This window comes from Panthera uncia, chromosome B1, assembly GCF_023721935.1.
Source record: "Panthera uncia isolate 11264 chromosome B1, Puncia_PCG_1.0, whole genome shotgun sequence".
Taxonomy (NCBI): Eukaryota; Metazoa; Chordata; class Mammalia; order Carnivora; family Felidae; genus Panthera; species Panthera uncia.
In genome coordinates, this window is record NC_064811.1 from 171,104,037 (window position 1) to 171,122,249 (window position 18,213).

General features: G+C 37.1%; 1 protein-coding gene across 3 annotated transcripts in view; it reads right to left on the reverse strand.

Moving 5' to 3' along the window:
• Positions 1–18,213, reverse strand: part of NRG1 (neuregulin 1) — a 1,105,519-nt gene that overhangs the window by 147,315 nt on the left and 939,991 nt on the right. For 2 of the 3 annotated variants that reach the window (XM_049631635.1, XM_049631636.1), the window contains exons 3-5: positions 17,107–17,228; positions 8,882–8,932; positions 6,519–6,569 (exon numbers count right to left, since the gene is read on the reverse strand). In XM_049631635.1, the coding sequence (XP_049487592.1) occupies positions 6,519–6,569; positions 8,882–8,932; positions 17,107–17,228 (224 nt within the window). The remainder of the gene's footprint in view (positions 1–6,518; positions 6,570–8,881; positions 8,933–17,106; positions 17,229–18,213) is intronic. The other variant, XM_049631637.1, reaches the window with a different exon arrangement.

Sequence of the window (18,213 nt, forward strand, 5' to 3'; positions counted from 1 at the left end):
TTAAAACTGGTGTGTGTATAATCCATTTCACTGCTCCATCCCTAATGATTAAAAACACTTAACTATAGTTTTACTACTCTGAAAACAGGGGGAAAAAGATGTCCTTCCCTTTTCCAGCTGATGTACAAAAAGACTTGACTAATTTTCTTAATGTTAACGAGACTATTTTAGTAAAAATCTCCCAAAAGAATAAAATACAAAGAAACAAGTCTGATAATTTTCTACTAATGAATTTCGGTACCATACAAATAATTTTCAGGATTTAAGATATCACATAATAAATTAAATAGTAGTTAGCCTGGGATAAGGCAATGCAACTATCTGAAAAAAACTACTGTTGAGGAAGATATGCCTGTTTGATGAAGATCACACTCCTGTTAGCACAATGGCTCTAAGATTATTCCCATCTCTGTAAAATAGCATATTTGGAAATATACCACATCATTCTCAAAGTAACAAAGCTGAACAGCAAGTCACTGTAATAATTGTGGACCAACAGTCTTGCCTCCTTTTATTGTATTAAACCCTTGAATTGTATTGCCATTAACTAAGGGCTCGCCTGTCCATTTTATTACCTTGTAGTTTGTGGGAAGTGTATTAATTCAGTAAAAGCTGGCTTTGGGATAACTGGAACAAATGTTGATTATATTCCGGGAATCTTCAGAAAAACTACATCTTGATGCCTTTTTTTTTTTTTTAAAGAAGGCCCTCCCTCAAGCTGGCTGTATGGATCCCATAAAACTTTGTATTAAAAGACCATAAGATTTGTTGGGGTGCCTGGGTAGCTTAACCGACTGGTTAAGCATCCTACTCTTGAACTCAGGCTCAGGTCATGATCTCGAGGTTCGTGAGTTCGAGCCTTGCATTGGGCTCTGAACTGACAGAGCTTGCTTGGGATTCTCTCTCTCTGCCCCTACCCATCCCCCCCCAGCCCCCTGCTGTGCATGTTCTCTCTCTCTCTCAAATAAATAAACTTATAAAAAAAAAGACCATAGGATTTGCAATCAGAAGATTCAGTTTTAAATTTCTGCTACACCACCTACTTAGTTTTTGAATTTGGACATGTCAGAACGTCTGAGCCTCAACCCCTCAACTGACAAATGGGACGAAATCTAGGTCACAGAGTTCTTGTGTGAATAAATGACTCAACATATAAAAATATGCCTTATAAAATATACAGTATGATGCAAATATCAGTTACTTATATATACACAGCACATACACATATATGGTTTATTCCATGGTTCCAAAGAAAATTCTGTAAAAGTTTAATTTCAACTGAATACACAAGGTTAATTATAATTTCGTTGTAAGCTTGATCAAAAGTTTTGAGATGATCTCACCCAGTAGTGGAATGTAATGAGAGACAATGAATGACTTTAGAAAGGTCAAAGGCAGGACTGAAGAATGATAGGACAGTTGTAGGCGGTACGTTAAGAAAAACAGTAAGACACATTCACTCACAAAATGAATGAACTGAACACGAAGGCAGTAACTTGCCCGAGCATAGGAATGGCTGTGATATACACACGCCGGTGCTCTTGGTCAAGACACTGTACTGCCCCAAAAATCTGTAAGTGCCTAGGCAATTAGAAAGATGGAAGTAATACCAGAGGGGCAATTTCCTTTTTAAATTATTCTCTTATTGCTATATGGTGCATGGGAATTTGTTTGTCATTCTCCACAACAGAGCCACCACACCCTTGAAAATGTCATGTTTCTAGAAACCTGGAAACACAATTTGCATTCACTTGGAAGTAGCTCTCCGACGGTGACAGGACAGATTTCATATTTGCCACCAATAAAGATCTGAAATTGAAATGCCATTTTTCCAGCTGAGAATCATTTAGCAAAGGTTCAGGCAGTTTCCTCCACCATTAAAGCAGGTAAGTCAGTTCCAGCTGAGGATAGAATGTAAATCTCACCAATGGACCATGGACTTGGCCCAATCTGATCAATACATATCACTGCCCCCAAGTGAAAATGCTGTATCTCATTATAACAAAAATGTCCTGCGGACAAAAGAGATTTTCCCCTTCAGTGAGCTCTTTTAGGTGCCAAATTAAAGACTGAATTCTTCATTTCATTCAGAGATTTCAAAGAGGACTTCCTGGATAAGTTCCTTTGAAATGCAGGCTTAGCTGAGAATATATCATATTTTGAAAAGACACAGTGATTTCCGAGCATAGAACTTCCAGCATCATCATTTAGAATGCAAATAATTAGCTCCTTTCCTCCTCCAAAAATAAAGATATTATCCTACATTGTTCAAATAAGACGTAAGGCTGCCTCTAATTACCATTCTCTTTTTAGAGCCACATCGTTTTTCCAGGTATAGTTCTCTCTCACAGAGAGGGGAGATGACCTAAAAGCAAAGATGTGCTAAATGATTCACATTAATTTTCCCACATCAAGCTTCCAATTTAGATTTGAGACAAACAAGATTATACGGACCTTGAAACTGAGTCTCGGGGAGATTAACAACTCGCCTAAGATTACCCAGTAATTGCAGCACTCATATTTAGACTTACAAGCACGTGTCCACCCAAGATGTGTGTTCTTTCCATTTCGCCTCACTGCCTGCCATGCTTTGATGGGTGACATACAGATCATAGGGGCTCAGCTGGTCCCAGGCCATACATTTACCTTATTAGGCTACCACCCATACTCCCAATCCACTTCGTGTCAAAGATAACTTTGCAGTCCATTCATAGAATCACATTCCTTTTAATATTAAAGGCTTTTTCTTTGAGGCAACAAAATCTCATGTATCATAGCAGACTAGTGTATTGCCTGGGTTTGAATTCTGCTTGTATGACTTCAGACAAGATAGATCAGTATCATCATCTGAAAACTGGATTAAGGTTTTGTGAGAATCATGAGTTATCATCCATACAAATCACCCAGGACAGTGCCTGGTATACAGAAAGTCTTCAATAGATTTATGCTATTATTATTACTTGAAACACTTACTACTATTTAAGACTGTTTTCCAGAAACTTATCTTTATTTTTATCTAATTACTATTCATCAGACTTCTCATTTTTGTTTCCCTCATTTATATATTAAATTGGAATGGATGGTTCTTAATTCAGTAAAGTGATTGGTATAACAATTGCACTTTTTTTTTTACAGCATTCAATAAAATTGTAGGCAACATAGGGTCACGGGCAGCTGGCACTTCAGAAAAAAATAATTCAGGTTTGTTCTAAGCAGTCCTTTTACTTTCGTGCTGATCCTACGTAAAGGAGGAACAAGAACGTCCTACTAACTATTTTGTTCACATTTTTCTCCTTACACTATATCATGTAAGTGTATGTAATAGGATGCTTGTTTAGCAAATAATATGTTTCAAGTCACAGATGCCTCATTTACCAAAAAAAAGTAAATAAAGGAAAATGATGTTAATCTTTACCAGGAGATCATTGTAAGACACTTCTTGAAAACTTTATAAATTAGTAACTCTAAAAATAGTGAATACACAATGCAAATTTCAATCCCAATTTCAAAAAAGAAATAGTTAAAATTTTCCTTACAAAGGGTAGGCTTTGTAACTTTGATATTTCACCAGTAATTATGAATTGCTAGGAATAATAAATACACAGGGGGAATAAATGATAAGGTGTTTGTAAATGAAAAATAAATTCTTTTAAACCTCCAGTCAAGAACAACTGCTTTATTGTCACGATGATCAAAAAATATTTAAAAATTTAAGATTTAAAAAAATATGTGAAAATATTTCTGATCAGTATTTAATAACTAGCATGAGAAAAATGCTTATTATACATTAAGTAGATAGAGGAAGGGTGGATAAATAGAAAGTCAGAATGAAAAACACTGATTAGAGGAATATATATATTAAAGTATTAGCAATAGTATTTCAGATAGGTAAGTGGGCAATTCTTATTTTCTTCTTGTTTTTTCTATTCCAATAGGAGTTTGAGACGTCAAAAGCAGAACTTTGAGGGCAGGCATGGTCAGGGAAGGCTTTGGAGAAAAGCAAGAAGTCAGCAGAAAGGATGGAGAGTTCTGAGCAGGGCCAAGGATGTAAACTGACACTGCTGAACCGTCCCAAGATTTACTCAGCAGTGACACGCTCTCATCAACAGGACTGGCAGTAAGGGGATGTTTCCCCACAGAGGTGTGCACATTTGTACCTGAAGAATGAACAAGAAACAGGGCTGCCTGACCCCAAAAGCACACCAGGTCATCGTAACACATAACAGGCTGAATCCATCCTCTTCAGAAAGGCTTTTTAAAGTGTACATAGAAACACAAGTGTCAATAGTTCAAGGAACGTAGCCCCACAAAGACATGATTATATCCCAATTGCGTAGTTCAGTTTTCACATCCGGGGATTTACTGGTGTCTCCTTTCTGGGTGAAACGAAGTGAAAAGAAACCTATTCTTCAGGGCTGATTATTCCCGACCCATGTGAACTTTCCCAAGGACTTCGACTCACAGATATCGTTTGGATGTTTATGTCCCGCTTATTGCCGTTACTGCTTCCTCAAGTTTCCCCTTCAGCCTTTACTAGATGGAGCTATGCTGACGTCACAGCCTTCTGCAATGCAGGGTTCTATGGGTGCTGCCCATAGGTGAGTTGATGATGCCTCACACTGCTCTCACCGTTCTAACCAAGAATAGACTTAGGATCCTGCCACTATTGGTTGTATTTTCAAATTATGGAGCATATTTTCATGAGATTAACAAAAATGTGGGCATTAATCAATCCCACAGCATTTACTGAGAGTCTAGCATGAACGGGAAGGAGGGATGCATGAAAATGGCACACTGATATATTTTAACATGATATCAAAACACAAAGCCTTCTTTCTTCGTCAAAATCCTTTACCAAACAACAGGAACTAACTCTGCTGAGAGTTGGAGATCAGAGTCAGATTTCAAAATTATTTCTCTCTCAACAGTATTGCAATGAATACAATATGAACCGAGAGATTCATTTCAGTTCCCTAAAGCTCTGGAAAATCCAAAGAAGTATTTCTTCTATTCCAAGACTGCTCGGATATGCTTAAGGATAGCATCCATCGCCCTGTTAATGATAGCATGAGGGTTCCAATTACAAGAGTTTCAATAACTTTATTCAATGAATCATGCAAGGGAGAAACTGTTCCCAGACAAAATGCCAAAAGGAAAAATCCAGTATTTGCCCTTGTATAATAAGCACTCAAAAATCTAAAACAAAGCTCCGCATGATGCCTTAATGCTAGTCAGCTAAAATCTATATAATTATACTAATCTTTTTATAAGTAGAATTAAATAACAAATATCCCAAATTCCCCAGAAGGGATTATCATTTCAGACTATGTAATGAGTATCGTTAGAATACAGAAGAAGCCAATTTAAGTCCTCTCTAGCATTTTATTTCCTGTTTGATCTCCCTAGATTGCTGCTATCAATCTAGTTAAATGATGCTTTATCTAGCTAAAATATAGTCAAAACATCATACTTCTTGCAATAAAAGATACGTTTACATCATATCATTACAGTTCTGGTACCATCAGCCCAAAGGGAAAGGCTTTAGGTTCAAACTGGATTTATTTCAACAGCCTGAGAAAACAACTAAAGTTGCCAAATGTACAGACCTTCTTGCAAGTGGTCCCTACCATGCTGACAGCCAAAGGAAATTGTTCCTTAAACACACCCTCTGGGCTGGAATGGAATGATTGGGGACATCTATTTATTGAAGAGCTTATCAACCTGAGAAATAGCTTTAAATAAAGAGCTAAAATATGGGAGAGAAAGACTGTAATTATAGGCTTTATTTTCAAGGTCTGATAAATTCCCCCGTTGGATATCAAAACTTAATTCTATGCCATTCACAATTCGTAAGTATCAAAACTATTTTTACTAGTCCTTGCTAATTTCTTAAGTTCCCCTGACATGGCACAAAGCACCAATCAATCTAACCGTTGTAGAACTCCATAAGCACAAAGCACATTTCACATTAAACAGATGAAAACCAATCTGAGATCTTGCCTGGGGACTTGCTTCCAAGCATTCTCATAATTAGTCACTTACTATCAAATTTGAATTAAGGGCATCTATATATAGTTTCCTCACTCTGTCACAGCACACTTTATATGAGAACTGGGGGGCTTTAGAATAGGCCCCAAACAGCTGGGTATCAGGCCTCAGGCAATTGCTCAAGGCATCAAGACACATTAAAAAACCACCAACGATGTTCTCTGTTGCTCACCTAGAACCAGGCCTCAGAGGCTCTGTAGTCATTTTTCAACATTCAAAGAGACTGCATTATAAAACTACCACATATGTCGTGTCTTCTCATATCCATATGTGCCTTAGGGGGAGGGGATATCTAGTCCACCCTAAGCATAGCAAGGGGCCATTCCCTTCCAAACAGCAAATACCATCCTGCTCCCGAACTTGATGGACTGTTCCTCAGTAAGGGCAGAGGATACACAGGAACACGATCTTCAGAAGCAGGTACTGTCTTGGGTTAAAAACTAACGAATGGAATATTTAAATATACTTACATGAAGAAGTATTTGCTCCTTCTGTTGATACTGATATTCTAATGGGAGACTCTATAAAACAAAGAAGTGAAATGAGGCTTTATTGAGTCATGCCGCTTGCATTCTTAAATCAGAACTTTGCCAGGCTTAAAGATCGTCTAGAAAAAGAGGACTAGAAAACAGTGCAACAGAGAAGCTGAAGCGTTTCAAAGCCAGAGGAAGATGTATACAACATTCAAAGACCAACAGAGGACCACAGGGTCCAAAGACTCTTTTGAAAGGGAAGAAAATGGGAGTCAATCCCCCTGTGAGGATACCCCACATACCAACTGGTGTATGAACTTCCTAGAAACATCACTCTGAACAGATCCCTAGTACAAGTGAGATGGATAATTCCTTGTCTCAAGTGTGGCTCTGATTTTAAGAAATATGAAACCAAAGAGAACAATTCCCATATTCAGAAAGAATGAAAGTCAAGTTTCATGCACAGAGGGGAAAAAAGGGAAAGTATTCTCAGGCAACATGGTCTGCATAAACATCCTGACCAAATACGGTGCTAAATAAAGTCCATGCAAGATCCACTAGAGCAATTATGTTAGGATTAAACAACACATGCTGAAGAAATTCATAATATACAATCATTGGAGATGTATGGTAGCAAGAGTCTCTTAGGTACCAAGCATAAGGGAAGGAAAACTGGTATTTAAATACAGACAGAGCATAAAACACAACTCATGCAGGAAAAAAGCATGGGACCTAAGGGTTTTTATTAGTCAGAAAGAAGAACAACTTAGTATCAAAGAGGGATTGAAATTCAGCAGCCAGAAAGTCATAAAGATTTAAGTCATATATCAGAAAATAAGAGTTACAGTCACTGCAAATTCCCAAGACAAGCACCACATAAACTGAAAAGCCCAGCTTCCTAACGGCATCTACCGGAGTCAGACAGCGAAGTCCCTTCCAGCAAAGAAATGCCTGAATGGAAGGGGAAGAAAATTCAGATAACTTAACAACTTTTCTCTTTTTGTTGCTCTTTTTACCTCTCTGTTTCCTCCTCTCTCTCTCCATGCCTTCTTCCCTCTCACTTTCTCTCTCTTTCTTTCTATTACTCAGAAAAGTACAACCTTCTTAGACTCCAGGATCATCCCACCCTACAACACACATACGTACATCTTTATGAACAACACATAAATGTGCCCTAAACATGGCCAAAGCAGTCTAGGGTAGAGAGAAATTTAGCTCTAATGATCCTGAACAATGGCTTGAAGGGGAGAGGAGGAACTGGTGAAGGTAAGTTAGAAAAAAAAAAAAAAGGCTGTGTTCGATGATATGGCCTCCTAGAGTTTCAACAAGGTACAGGCCATAATGCAGGGAATCAATGATGCCAAAACATTAAACATGGGGTAATGAGAATGAATACTGAGTTGAAAGGGTCTGCTCTCCTACTTACAGAGATATAGGACTTAACATTTCTAATGCTTCAATTTTCTCAACTGTACAAAGAAGAAAAATAATGTCTCGTTTCACACATCTGTTGTGATTACCAAATGAGATGCAAAAATCTTTGTAACCTGTGAGGTATCATGCCAAAACATGTTATCGTTATACCTCTGAAGTGAGTTTTGAATCTAGGTCTCTAAAAACTTGCTTCTACTTAAATGTGAATTTTTAAATGTTCCAAGGTCCTGTTAACTATAGAATAATGGGGGATGAGGAAAATAAAAACGAAAAAAAAAAATTAAATTCACAGCAGATTAAATTCACAGCTAGTGGAAAAATCAATGAATTATGAGTATACATGCATTAGTACAGTAGTAGAATTGGGTTATAAGTAACTAATGTCTGCTCAGACTCTAACTGCTACCAGCAAATATTACAGGCAAGTAAGAAACAAACAAAAACAAACAAACAAAAAAGCAAAACATCTGAAAAACTCAGGCTTATAACAGTGTTTTCTGTAAGTTCAGTGACCCACAACTGATCATTAGGAGCCCAGAGGTCAGAGATTAGACACGGACACATTCTTCAGGATTGAACTGTGATGGATGAAAGAGAACAGAGGCAGCTAAGAGAAGCACCTATAAAGATTATATAAACTGAATGTATAACCCAGATGCCTTCTTTAGTGCTCTAACATCACTAAGTTGTATCTAAACATTTCTTTTTCCCATGCATGCCTTTCAGGCCCAACTTCAGGAATACAGCAAAAACTGTACTCCTTTAGTAAAATCCAAAGAGGGAAAACGAACTGGAGAAAATACTGGAGCAGAAAGCAAGAACAGTTGCAATTTGGATGCAGACAGGGTTCTGATTAGTAGAAGACACAGCCAGCAGTTACGTCTGTCGTTCTGGTTAGTAAAATTTGGGGAGCTTATTTTCCTTACCTGAAGACACATATGCTCTTTCAGTTGAGGCTGGCATGCCAGTGATGATCTCTGCAAAAAGAAAAGGTTATAGGATATTATGATGTATAATCAGGAGGCCGGGAGCCACTTCCACAGCCTGCCTTCAAACCAAAAGAGTGTAAAGGAAGAAAGTATTGCAAGAGGGTGATGAAAACCCAGGCTCTATCCGCCCTGAAAGTGAGAAACACAAAAAAAAGAAAAAAAAAAAAAAAAAAAAAAAGACTGTCCAGAGAAGTAGTTCTTCTTTCTTGGGCAAAGAGCATGAGATGAGCCGTGCTAGAGTACGTAAGAATTCTCTGCCCCCACCCGTCTGTGATGGCGACTATAAGGCAAGGAGCCTCCTTCTCAGATAGCAGAAGTAAAAAACAAACAAACAAACAAGATGTAGAATCAAAGCTGTGGTCAGAATTTTTAAGTTATGAATCTTTGGAGAATTACATTTTTGTTCAAAAACAAAAGCAAGCGATATTTCTAGTTGGGATTGGTGAAAGTCATCAAGTTCCGGCATCAAACTCTACAGAAAATTGCCAATGGTAATCAAGAGGGGCGCCTTATCGGAGAGACTTTGAGCTACTCTGGGCAGGGCACAGAGGAAGTAGGCAGCTCTCAGCCCAAGGGAATGAAAAAGAAACTGTATCCTTCTGGACACACCATTATCATGGGAATCATGAGAGTGTTCAAACTTTGACATGCTTTCAGTTGACTGCCTTTATAATGGAACAAAGGACGATTACATTGTCTAACCAATTCTGTCCTCTTTCTGTCCTTCTGAAAAGGGTTTTAGTTGTCAAGATCTAGTATATTCAGTAAGGCATGGAAAGATGTAGTGATGCAGTAATGAGTACCGTTCAACCTTCACTGTTTGTTTAATTCTTGTTAAATGACTTAATGACCTTTCACTATTTACTATTTACTAACCAGGACAAACAGGCAAGTTGAATCTGTTGCGATATATATACATTACAAAAGTTACTAGTAGCTACTAAAATCCTAAAGTCATATATGTTATCATTTTAGATTCGAATCTATTAATCATGGAGTTAGAAATGTTCCTGATCAATGTGATCATCTTTAAATAGGAATATGGCCATTTAGAATTTCCATGATGGGACTAGTCCAGGAGGCAAGAGGAATTAATTTTAAGTGGCAATATTTCTTCAACTTCAGAGGCTTCTATAGGGATAAAATGTTTTTGTGGAATGAGAAGGGAAAGAAATTTCATGTGAGATTCAGCAGGGATGTTTAAGAATAAGCACTGGGTGAAATATGAACATATAAAGATCAGAAATATGGCTCTGATGAGACCAAAAGTGTCTTTCTCATGAAAATAAGTTTGGATGGTCCTCTCTAATCAAACATTAGGACAGACCATTCAAGGTGTGAGATTATTATCAAGCTGCCAAAGTAGCCTACGTTGCCTCTTCTGCCCATGAAAAATGGGATCAAGAGAAAGGAATCAGAATGTGAGGGTGTATGATATCCTTTGGACTTTTTCAAGCAGCAGGAATTAAAGAGGATATTCTGTGTTGGTAATATGGCCATATCTGTATATAACATGGCCACAACTAACTTTCTTGATGTAGGCTGCAGAAAATGAAATTATTCTTCTTTGGGGAAAATCGAATCTGAGAGGAACATTTTAATCCAAGATTCACAACATTTATCTTTCTCTACAAATACATAGAATAAGATCCATGTTTCCAAGCAAGTGCCCATGTTAGGAGAGATGTTTCCTTATTCTGTCCTTTGGGACCCATCAATGACACAACAACCAGATTAAAGTAGTAAGCTCAGGGTCACAAGAATTGGGCAGAAATCCCAAACCCAGCATGAATATCAAGACTCTTCAAATTTATTTTTGACAAACCAAGTAGTTGTCCACTATGACCTTCCAAGAAAAAAAAAAAAGTACTTTTCTAGCTCCAGCATGAAAGATCTCAGATTAGAGGAAAGGTTAACCATAACATTTCCTTTTTTAATTGAATGTTACATAAAAATACCTGAACAGGAGGTTACCACAATAATCTATCTACACAGAGACAACTTAAAATAACCTCACTTTCTAAAAATAATAATAACAATAATAATCTCCCTTCCTAAAATTAGATATTTACCCTGGAGACCTTAAAAATATCTTTAATGATTATGGTTCCAAATAAAAACCTTCCGAATTATCTTGGGGGAAACGCAAGTTAGGAAGTTGTATACTTCCACACTAAAAGAGTCTTGCTAATAAGAAAAATTAATCTTTTTAATTAAAAGATTTATGCACTCAGCAAGCATTTTTATGCATGTTTTGGGTAGAATTAATAGATTTACAAAACAATCTTTTGTTATAAGTGATTGAAAATAATTGTTACAACTACAAATTTTAAAACCTTTAAGTCCTGCGATCTTCCTGATATTTACTTAAGCAAAATATTTTTCCTACAGTAATTTGGTATATTAAGTTTGTTAATTTATAAAGGACATCCCCTTCATTAGTGCAAATTGACGAGGATTTAGAATTATCAGGAACTGAACACAGCTGAGCAACTTAGGCTGTGTAGGCAAGTAAACATAAGGAACATTAGTGTATTTGTAATGTTTGAATGCTTTTTGAATAAATCAGATCTGGTCTCAAGAAAACGTTGCAGCATTTGAAAAATGACACCTTCTGGAAAGTAATTTTTCTAATTATTACGTATTCATGACTTGTTTGAGGTTTCACCATGAGCACAATATACTGCATATAACTATTTAGCAAAATACACATGTACATATATACAAACATATGTATGATATACCTGTATGTATTTAAATATCCATTTCTGTGACTGTTATTCTAAAACTACAGGTTCTTATTGTGTGCACAAAACATATGATGAAGTCATCTTTTTACAGACTGACAACGGGCCCACTTATTGGCACTAGTGAAGATGACTTCAGGAACATCCTCAAGTGTCTGCATTCCTGCTTGTAATGAGAGCTTCCTCTTAAGAGGAATAAATGCTGGAGAGACACAATGGATACTATGCATTGGAAAGATATCTCCATTCCACCCATGATGTTCTTCCTTATTAGTCTTCATGGAAATACAATATGATACAACCAACATACATGGGGACTGCTTTACAAATTACAAAACATTTTATATTATTGTCAGTGTAACTACAGCTCATTTACCAATATCACAGCATTTTCAACACCACCATCAATTTGGGAGAGGGGGAAGCTAAGCCTGTTACCCACACGAGCCAATTTTTTAAAGGATCCATTGATGTACTAGTCAAATTTTGTGGACATAATATTTTTCGTTCATCTCAGAGGAAACAGCAAATTTATTGCTATGAGCCCAATGTTGCTATGGGATCTTGAATCTCACTCAAATAATTTTTCTCCTGATTAAAAAAAGAAAATCTAGTAGAGGATATGATTGATTAGTATGTATATTCTCTTGTATTAACCTTTTAAAGACTGCAGTACTTAATTAATTTGAAAACCAGTTAGGTCTATTACTCTCTTCCCTAATCTGATGCCCAGGAGTTTTCATGGAGCTCCTCAGCTAAGAATTAATTGTGAAATTAAGGTTTCCTATATAAAGACCAAGCAAAATGAAATGCAAATAAAAATGAACATACAGTGTATAATCTGTATAGGCATAGTATATGTGGCCTTGTAAGCTGCCATATTTGAATTAATGAAAGGAATCTACCCTAACGCATCATGTAATGACGGCTGCCTATGGCATCCTTTTTTTTTTTTTTTTTTTTTAGAGAAAGAGAGAGCACACATAAATGAGCAAGAGAGAGGGGCAGTGAGAGAGAGACAGAGAGAGAGAATCTTAAGCAAGCTCCACACTCAGCATGGAGCCAGATGTGGGGCTGGATTCTACAACTGTGAGATCACAACCTGAGCCGAAATCAAGAGTCAGACTCTCAAATGACTGAGCCACCCAGGCGCCCTGTGACATTCTTTTTTACAATAAAGCTCAATGGACTTATTACACTCACAAAATCCAAAAATTAATGAGCAGTTTGCACAGGTTTGTGTCTGTCTACAGTATGGCAAATTCTTTTTTCCAAATAAGATAGGACTGAAAAGACAATGGAAAAAGGCAGACAACATAAATTTCTAAAACGTAGCTTAACAAAATGATTGGCTACATATATATTCTTTTCTAAATGCTTGAAAATAGTGAAAATATGGTCATTATTTCACTCAAGCTTATAACAATTCAAGGAGAATTTCTTGGGTTTTTGTTGTCATTTCATAGTTGCTAATCTAAGCAAATCTAAACAATGACTTTCACTGCAGAAAGTTCATAATATTGGATGGAAGACTTTTATGGTCTAAGCCAATTTTTTTTCCTGATAGTTATAAAGCTGTGTTAATGGAATTAAAAGTAGTATCAGATATCAAGGTCATCCTGCTACATTTTTCACTTTTTTTTTCTGGGGAGAAAAGAAAACAATGTCTCAGGCAGATCTCCCCCAAACCTCTGCCATCTCCTCTAGAATCTCGTGCCAAAATACATTCTGAACATCTCAGTGTCAAGAAAGTACCCATGTGGGAATTTCAGTAAATCACAAGGAATCTGTTGCATAGGATGAGATTAGGATAATTAGTTCACAGCAGCAAACCAGGATCTTTCAGCAAGACAACCTGTGTAGAAATTACCAGACCATAGTTATGTACTGAAGTACTTAAATACGGGAGAGATGAGTGAGACAACACAAAATCAACAAAATTACTAGTATTTTATAGAAAACATAAATTAAAATCTCAAGGGGAGTTCAGTATAACATGATATTTTGACAACATGCTCTTATTTTTTAAACTTTTTTTCTAGGGCCCCAAAGGAAAATGAAATTCTTGAGAATTCCACTCTCTCAGCCCAAGTCAACATAAATACATTTAGGAAGAGATGGTTTAGCCAGGTGGCAGTTTACAACCATAGTAGAGTGCTCTTTTTCTCTCTGAAAGAGTGTTTATGTGCAATGTTTGCCCAGATTTCAAAGGACACAGGGATGTGACAACATAAAGGTTACGTATCTGAGTCCCAGGGAGCTCCCAACCTGAGCTGAGACTTCTTTGATAACCAGAATTGGTCTGAATATAGCAAATTCAGAGAGCAGAGCAGTAGAAGAGGCTGAAGGATCAGAATGATCACTTATTTTCTTTTTGGTTGTGCTGCCACTAAGCCACTGAGGGGTAGAAGGAAAAAAGAGAGTCTCCTGATATTGCCGAACACATTGGCCTCATCTCTCATGGTGGCTGCTGGCCCAGAGGCTCTGATGAATAGCACACAGGTCCACAGCCTCTGAGGAGAGGGGCGTTTCTAGGAAGCCATGTTTCATTTCACTCGCCAGTGGTGAGCCCAGAGCAGACACTTGACCAGAAGGTAGATAATTGGTAAGCTCTCTAGGTCTTTCCATATGGTCTGGCACAGTAAGTTCTGCAAATCAGATGCTTGCAATGGGGAATCTGCTTCAGAACTAAGAAAGCAATCATAAAATAGGAATTAAAATGGAAAGAATGCCTTAAAAAGAGTCATGAAGAAATGACCAAGTGGGATCACAATCAGGTTAGAGTTCAGAATATAAAGTGGCATAGTTGAAAGCAAGAGAGGTGAGAAGATAAGTAGAAGAATCAAGAAAGTATCTGAGGCACATCAAAGGCAGAAATACTAGAGAGAAGATCCAGAAACCCTTGTCACTTAAATTTTTAGATATGCCCTGGGTTCACTTTTCTCCTTGAACCCCAGTAACATGAAGTTCCAGTTCTTCCCCATAGAACTCCTTGTGCTTTATGTCTCACACCCTTCCGTCAGTTTTTGTCCTTCACACACCAAAGAATCTACTTAAACATTCACAAACACACAAGTACAGAGTGAACCATATTAGACCAGGAATATAAGAAATCTGGTTTGGCGTCCTTCTTTGCTACCAAATATCTCGTGATCCTGAATGTATCTGTTTTCAAACACATGCTAAGTCTCCATACCTTTTAAAATGTAATGAGAAGGTTGGATAAGGATGAACTATTTCTAGGCTTCTAAGAAAAAAAAAAAAAAAGAAAACAAAACAGACCATCCTGCATTGTAATTGAGATTCTTTATTCTCCTTCAGATGCTCTATGTAAGCCAGTAAGACCCCATTCTATAATGAATTTTAGTTGGTTGTTTAAGAATCACTTCCTTACAATATTCTGTGAACTTCTCTTTCCTCTTGTCAGGTAAAAAAAGCTGATTATCAAAAACATCCCAACTTTCATTTCTCTACATTATAATTGGTTAACACTAAATATTCAAATTGGCAGCGAATTCTTGAAGGAATTAATATGGAAAAATGAGTTGGATGTCTCTCCTATGAGAGAAATGTAAAAAGCTGTATTATCATTCGGCACCCCAAAATTAATAAGAAACTAAACCCTAAGGGCTTTTGCCAGGAATGATAGAGCAGTAAATAATTCACTGCTTACTCCTGTAAATCAGAAAACACAGAATAATAGAATAGTACTGTAAGCACTCTGTGAGACCGTGACACTTACTCTAATTGTATTTTCCTGGGAATTTATAGTATACATTGCTCTACAAATCTAATCCAAGTGTCAAAATCGTAATTCAATAGCATTTACCACAAGGAGACACGTTCAACCAAGCCAATGACAAGCTGAGAACAAGCTACTAAACGTGGGACAATAAGAAAAAAAAAACAAGAATAAGCCACTGAAATAGGTTTTTAAATTTGTGCTTCAAGTAGCATCCTATAAAATTCCATGTGGGGTAAAATAATGCCAGCGGCATGCTTACTGCTTAACCTGTGCTGATTAAAAAGTAAAGTGATGCTATATTTACCCATATAAATTTTAAATGGCTTTTACATTTTAAACTATAAACGCAGCTCCTAAAAATAGTAATGGAAACTACTTTTCACTGTTGTCCTTTACTCTCTGTGGAGGCAGGTATTTAAGATTAAAGTAATGAACTCTGATTACCCTGCGACAGAGCAGTTCAGTGGGGAATCCAGAGAAGGCTGGGAATTAACTTTCCCAACTCCGTCCCATATTTTTATCTTACTCCCTCTCGCTATCCTACTAAGTCAACGGACACAAACTACATCAGTCTCCTGTGGAGGTGACCCTCGAGTTATTTTTACTCGTCCCTCACATTCTTACCTTACCACTTTAAGAGACGAGGCCTTCACAGCGGACACTCTCTCTCATCTCCTGCCTAGAGCAGAGCAGTGTAATTAGGCTTGGCTTTATGACAGATGACAGGGCTCGTGTGGGCAGTAGTTAAGTGCCATAATGCAAAAAGAAAAAGAAGCACCAAAGGGTTTTTGAAGTCACATTTTATTATTTCAAGAGATTGAGACGCTCCCTGCTAACTCATCAGCTTCTAGAGGTGACTCCATCAAATTGCGGAGTATTGGGGTATCATGAGCAGACAGCCACCAGCTGTGATGCTTTTACTTCTTCAGATCACTCAGAGAAGCTGCTGGAGGGGAAGCAGTACCTTCTACCTCCGAGGCCTCCATTTGCTTAACAAATCTCCCTGGCACTGTTCTCAGGGAAGCAGAAGTCGACTCAACATGGTAGCAAATGCTTTGCCTCTAAGTCTCTCCTGTTTTCAGAATTAACAGGCCTAAAAAAAATTGATAGGCCTAACTTCCTACTACCTAGAGCCAGCTGTATTAAAAACACGCAGGAGAACATTAAAATATCCAAGACTGAGTCAGGATTGTATTCTTTTATGCATACACACACACACACACATACACTGTACATATATTCATTTGGAATATTCATATGTACATACATATGCATGTAATATACATATCCTGCATATACATATGTATTCTGTATATAAATACTCACACACATATATATACATGTACATATTCTGTTATGGATAGAGCCAAAGACTTGACAGCCGTCCCTGACAAATTTAAAGAAGAGGTATAACGTCTTTCTGTTTCTGCCGTTCATGACCTTATTGAAGTCAAAAAATAAAATCTATGTGTATTTCAGGTTTATATCAAATTGGGGAATGAAGAATTTCATGGAAGACACACAAGATACTTGGAGGATATGGTTTTCCTTCCATGTTTTTTATTTGTTCACAGGAAGATTAACATACAAGTTTATATTACAACTCTTACCACACATCTCGATCACTCCTCTTACAGACTGAGAAACAGGATGTAGTAGGTATCTCTTACCATTTGAATCCACAATGGTGATATTGGCAGAGGCACTATCATTTCCTAATTTGCTGGTCACTCTGCACATATATTCTCCAGAATCAGCCAGTGATGCTTTGTTAATGCGAAGTTCTGACTTCCTGTAAGATCAGGACAAAAGTGGTGTAAGTATATTTCACAGAAATACAGTGACCATCAAAATCTATTTCTCTGTAGTTTCGGGGTTCTCAAACTCCCCCTCCCCACTCTACAGGGACCATGGTAAAACACAATTTACTAATACATACATGTATGATGTGACCAAGAGTAAAAATGAGATATTATCACATTTAAGTTATACCATGAACATGACCTTAATTTTATCACCCAGATTAGTAATTTAAAGTAAGTCTTCTCTAATTTTTCTTTTTATTCCTCTACTGCCACCACTAAACACATCATGCCCCAGATATTTTTTTCAAACCAATTGGTAAATTTTCTTCCTTTCTATATCTAACTGTCATCCGCCACTAGGAAGATTAAAAAAGCGTAAAATCATTTACAAATCTGGTAAGGACAGACACTTAAGGAAGGCTAGAATAGATTAAAATCCTCTGCACTTTTCTCAGTAGTATCATTAGGAATTATGTTAATTTTGAATGAAGAGGATTTAGTACTTACAAAAGAAAGGGAATTTAAGATTTTCATTGCTAGGAGCATAGAAGGACACAAATCACTCTTAATATTGAAATAAATATACAACAACAGCACACACATTTATAAAACTGTATATAAATCAATATTCAGCACTCTTTCAGCCTGGGCAGCATTGTAATTTGCATCTGTCTGTGTTTTACTGTTGCATATAGCCAATAATTTAAGCAGTCTCCATGATTTAAAAACTCAGAACCACTGGGGTTGGTTGAGTTTACTAAAGACTTTTTATTTATTTATTTTTAATTTTTTAAATGTTTTATTTATTTTTGAGGGAGACAGATGGAATGTGAGTGGGAGAAGGACAGAGAGAGATGGAAACACAGAATCTGAAGTGGGCTCCAAGGTCTGAGCTGTCAGCATAGAGCCCAACGTGGGGCTTGAACACACGGCCCACAGATCATGACCTGAGCCAAAGTTGGAGGCTTAACC